The 6,000-nt window shown below is 32.5% G+C and overlaps 1 protein-coding gene across 1 annotated transcript in view; it reads left to right on the top strand.

Annotated features, from left to right (window-relative positions):
- The first annotated feature begins 805 nt into the window (after positions 1-805).
- Positions 806-6,000, top strand: part of LOC139499155 (orexin receptor type 2-like) — a 57,790-nt gene continuing 52,595 nt past the window's right edge. Inside the window, exon 1 of the mRNA XM_071287840.1 lies at positions 806-1,370. Coding sequence (XP_071143941.1) covers positions 975-1,370 — 396 coding nt within the window. The 5' untranslated portion in view covers positions 806-974. The remainder of the gene's footprint in view (positions 1,371-6,000) is intronic.

Below are 6,000 nucleotides of genomic sequence, written 5' to 3'. Positions count from 1 at the left end.
TTTAGAAGAAATAAACGAATGAAAACGAGTAGAACTAGCAAGATTATTATCATAAATCTTAAACTGTAGAAATAATGGAAAATAAAATTGAGAATGGAAATGGGGAATGTGTCAAATAAACTCATCATAGATACAAGGACTAAATTTTGTATATACGCCAGACGCGCGTTTCGTCTACAAAAGCCTCATCAGTGACGCTCTAATCCAAAAAAGTTAAAAACGCCAAATAAAGTACGAAGTTGAAGAGCATCAAAGACCAAAATTTCTAAAAGATATGCCAAATACAGCTAAGGTAATCTATGCCTGAGGTAGAAAAGCCTTTGTTTTACAAAAATTCAAAATTTTGTAAACAGTTAATTTATAAATATAACCATATCAATAATATTTCATGTCAGCCTAAAATGTGCTGACTACTGGGCTGGTGATACCCACGGGGAAATAACTATTCATCAGCAAAGCGACAACAACCCGACCATAGAGCAGACAACAGCCGAAAGTATTCTTGTTAACCATTATTTTAGAAGAAATCACTAGTCACAATCGATCACTTATAGTAATTAAACATTATCTACAAAACAGCAACATGTATTGGTAGGTCATCTTAGAAGTTCATAATTTAATTTTCTTTCATTCGGTAAGCAATCTATAATGTTTAACTTCTCACTATCCCGTATTAGTTTTTATTTATTACAAATATAAGAACATTGGATAAATACAACTTGCACGGCAATGCGCCTATTGTTTTATCTAATTAAATACGTGAAGCGATCATCAATAAAAACCAACAACGAAACTGATTAGTTCTGATTCGTCATTGGTTTCTGGATACCGTTTATAATTCATTAAATATAAATATATGGACGAACAGGAACTCCACAGAATATTCAATAATGGATGAAAACAAACACCAACATTTCTAACAATTAATATTTAAACATTATCAGATGTAGAATAGATCTGAAGACTGAACAACAATGGATAATAATTCAACTGCAAATTATACGGCTAAAAATTTGAGTTCAGAAATAAATTGGTGTTACAATAACTGTAAACTTCAACCATGTGAAGGTGTGGTGCAGGAAGTTTGTAGAAAAGTAATCGCCGACTATATTTTTCCATCTTTGAGTGAATGGTTTTTTATTGTGATAAATTTGGTACTGTTCACGAGTGGACTTGTAGGAAATGCTTTAGTTTGCTTTGTAATATGGCGTAGTCTGCAGATGCACACAGTGGTTAATACTTTTATATTTAACTTGGCCTTTTCTGACTTTTTGGTGATCCTGTTCTGTCTTCCTGCTACCCTGTTACAAGATGTGACAGAAACATGGTACCTTGGAGATACAATGTGTAAAATCATACCGTTTATACAGGTAAGAACTACTCTACACAATCGTATCATTTTGATATTCGGCTAAAACTAGCAAAATTAAGGTAAAACGTAACATTTTGATATTCAGCTAAAACTAGCAAAATCGAAATAAAACGTATCATTTTGATGTTCGGCTAACACTAGCAAAATCAAAATAAAACGAACATTCTTGGTACTTTTTTTATATTTGTAATGTATTCTTTATTTCTCAAATCTTTTAACTTCAGAAAGCAACCCTCCACCACTTTTTTTTGTTATAACCTGTGCGCTAGAACGCGTCTAACGCGCTGGTTACAGGGCATGCGATTTGGTGTCACGATATCTCAGTAGCATGGGTTCGAATCCCGGTGAGGAGGGAAGAACAAAAATTTGCGAAAGCAAATTTACAGATCTAACATTGTTGGGTTGATATTTAGACGAGTTGTATATATATATATACAAAAAATGTTAACTACTAACATAAATGAATTACTGGATTAGCATTATCTTAATCATGTGCGTCAATTTGTTTGAATAATTAAGTTTGGATTGCATATATGAACAGTAAAAGCATTAACATGAGATGTTGTGACATGAACTCTTTTAGCTCACAAATGTAGTTTGTTAATGATTGCTAAAATGTGTCATTTACTTTTATAAACGACATGCAGTAAGATGACTAGCAACAAACATTACTCTAATCCAAATAGAAATAGAAAACACTTGACACATTTACCCAAAGGTCGTTAAAAGGACGATTAAAAGTTAATAAGAAAACCGGTAAACAGCAGTAATTATTACAAATACCAACACCGTTCTCATATAATGTTACCATTTTTCTCTCAGTATAACAAACGAAGAGCAAAATCCTTCTGTTTTGATGATACTTATGTATATCAGGAATCGGAAAAGTCTACAAGTGAATCTTGATTTTCAAGATTATACATGCAATAAAGGTAATACTGTTAACTTATAGCGGACCAAACTTCTTATCACTTTTCGCGATACATAAGAGTAAGATGTAAATGTATTTATATTGCATCTAGTTCTGTTTATTTCCGAAATATAGTAACACAGCTGTATTTTGTGCAGTGTCGATTTCATCATGGAAAACTTTCTCCACAATCAGGGGTTCATTAAGGGATTAACTTAGTTTGACATTTGTGTTACGATTTAAAAAGCTATCAATAAATTAGTTTGAGTTGCAGTATAAAAACAATATTAGGTAAATGTCATAAAAATATAAACTTTTTTGTATTCGGTAGAACCTCTCCCTTCCCCAGTTTTTCAGCATCATACAAAAAAGTTTATATTTTTCTGACATTGACCTAATATTGTATATTTACACGTATATATGTAAAATAATATAGTTAAGCAGATCCTTTTTCAGTAAATCCATTGCATGGCTGAAGGTGTTATACAGATACCTACCGAATACAAGTCTTATTTAAAATAATATGACTTAACCCTTCTCAAAACCAAATCAGCAAGTAGTAGGTTTTCATACAAATCTGTGCAAGCGCCCAACAGACCTTGCATTACGGTTGTATGAGCAGATTTTATGTCGGATTGTTGGACACATTGACCCCCTGTCAGGTTAAGACACATTTGGATTTGGCAGTTTTGTTATGCCCTTTGATAATCTGAAAGTTGTTATATTTGTAAATGACAGCACCGCTTTACCAAGTCAGTTACCTAGTATTTATTAAAATGTGTCGTGAAAAAATAAACGTTAATCTCGTGATTTGCTTATTTGTCATTGACAGTTCAAGAGTTATGATATGAACAGAGGTTTTACTTGTTCCCCTTATTGCATGTTATTGTATTCTAACTACATGAATTAGGAAAAAAAGTTAATGGATTTTGCAGGTCAACAGTAAGAACAATTCATAACATCTTCTTGATTTAACCAGCTGTTTTTACTCGATAAATGTTTATTGTTTTCTGTGATGCTTGCATTCTAATGTTTGAGCGGTGACTAAATACCTCTTAATTTCTTTTCAATAAAAAATGCAACGCGCGAGAAAACTAATCATAATAAACTTCCATTACAAAGGCATGATAATATTATAGTTGGCAGTCATTACACTTCTATCTACATCAGCCTACAGAAGTATTTTATATAATTGAAATAGGTAAGAATAAAAATATCCTTAATTAATACTGCAGTTTGTTTAATATGTTTACCTCATATCTAGATTTTAATAACAGCTTTTCGGGCTAAATACATTGTTATTTGTCTGTCAATATTTTGCCCCAAAACTGTTGCAATTCAATGAAGACGTTAAAATTGTCTTTTTGATATTAAAATTTGGTTTTGTTGAAATTACATCCAAACCAGTATCAATTTTTTCATCTTAATTACTCAGAAACGGCTTCCAGTACTACTTTAACTTTCTCATTATTACGTTTGAATTGCCGTTATATGAACGTTCAGGGTTCAGTTAATCAATTATTGTGGTAAATATAAGCTCTGGTATGTAGATCTTAACTATAAAATCTCAATGATTGGCTATGGTGTAAAAATGTGGTCACCATAAAGGGGGACGAAAGATACCAGAGGGACAGTCAAACTCATAAATCGAAAATAAAACTGACAACGCCTGGTTAAAGATGAAAGAAGATAAACAATAGAACACATGACACAAAAAAGGGTCCTGCCCGACAGTAAGACTCAAGTCAAAAGAGTGCCATTCCCTTTTCCTTTGATAGTTTTTTGTCTTTCCACATCCATCTTATTAAATATGCAGCAATAGTTTTTCTTGTCCTCAATTTATGTTAATCAAACACTTGCATGTTCTACTGACATGAGTAATAACATGTTCGTGTTGCTTAGTCTTTTGTTTTCTATGGTGTGTATTGTTGACTATTATGTGTCTGTTTGTCTTTTTCCTTTTAAGCCATGGCGTTGTCAGTTTATCTTCGATCTATGAGTTTGACTGTCCTTCTGGTATCTTTTGCCCCTCTTTTACTTAAATTGTTCGTTTGTACATTTATAAGTGATTAGGAAACTAAGCTTTCAACTCCTTCAGTCAATGTACACCTTATTGAAGTTTTGTTATCATTTTTAGGTCCTTCTTGCTTTATAGTTTTTCAGCTGTTTCGGTTCTTAAACATCCTTGGCTTACACATGTTTTGCTCGGATTATCCTAATGAGGTAAATCAAGACAAGAGCTTCGGACGCATAAAATAACATAGTGTTGTTTTCTTTTTTTCTCTCAAACATTTACTATTGAAACAGACTTCCTTAAAGTGTTTTGTTTATTTTAAATATATGCTGTTGTTCATAATTAAACACTAGGTTTCCACAAATACTGCACAGCCTAGTGTTTAATCAAAACAACTATAGAAGAACAAACGTTGCAACCAAGCAACTTCATACTTGACTCCCATTTAGAAATTGAAAATGCAGGGCGGTTGAGAACACAACTTCACGACAAAAGAGTTGATTGCAGCTTACAACTCAGGTGATATGATATTCCAGGTTTTGTATTTTCTATTAAGTTTTTCTGGATAGAGAGCTGCAACTAACAAGGAAGCTATTAAACTGGGAATTACAAGTGGTAAAGTTGAAATTATCCCTTTATGAAAGTTTACGGATTCCATCACCTGTTGACTGACCGTTAAGTTTCACAGATGACGCCGAAAATGCTCCAATTGTAACTAAATTTTCGTCCTCTTTTAAATCAAATGTAACTTACCGAATAAGACTTATTATCGGATTTGTTCTTACGAGTAACACAACGGGTGCAACTTGTGGAACAGTTAACTGACACTTTTTAATGACTTGAGACCAACCCCGGTTGATGATGGGGGTCGTGTTGCTATATGTCTAGGTTTTTCATGTTGTGTTTCGAATTCTGTTATTGGTTTGGCAAAATTGATACAGTCTATTTTCCTCCCACACATTAGTTCAATAGCAGTACATTTCTGGATAAAATTTGGATGATATAAATGTTTTTCAAATTTAAATTGTATATGTACACCCCTTGATTTTTTTTTGTGTGTGTCCCTTTTGAGCATATTGTTCCTAAAATGATTAATTATTATCTTCAGTTTTCAAATGAGTGGGTTTGCACGTTCCTGATGATGGGAAATCCTAAAAAGTGTTCAGACACGAAAACAAATTTTCATTTTTTATTCCCTCGACACCATGCAAGATACAACTGGTTTTGAATCACATCGGTCCGGTCTTATTTCAACAGATTAGTATTTTGATACACTTTAAAAAGGAACGCCAACTTGGTGCTATGTTTTAATCTTTATTTAATTTTTTTAAATTATAAATAATTACTTGTAGAAATGTACTTGAATTATTTATACGATGGAGAATGATAATATAAATAAATGGAACACAGGTCATTTGGTCAATTATGTCATCGAAATACACAACAAAATAGTAAATCTTTCAAAAAACAAATCTCGATTAAGAAGTAGTTCGATGAACTGGATCCTTTTAATGCATTTAGATGATTTAATGCTGTATCCAACCTCTGACAGACTAAAGTTCAAATGAAGTATGGTATTAAACATGGAAATAATCTTTGTTGGTTAATTGAAATTAATGGGAGTGGTTATTGCAACGGGAGTATTCGGTATCAACAATTTACTCAGTAACAGATTTTACATGAAATTTGGCTCTTGGTTGGTGC

This window comes from Mytilus edulis, chromosome 1 (genome assembly GCF_963676685.1).
Source record: "Mytilus edulis chromosome 1, xbMytEdul2.2, whole genome shotgun sequence".
Classification (NCBI taxonomy): Eukaryota; Metazoa; Mollusca; class Bivalvia; order Mytilida; family Mytilidae; genus Mytilus; species Mytilus edulis.
Note: the sequence above shows the minus strand (reverse complement) of the source record. Positions and strands in the feature narration are given on the sequence as shown.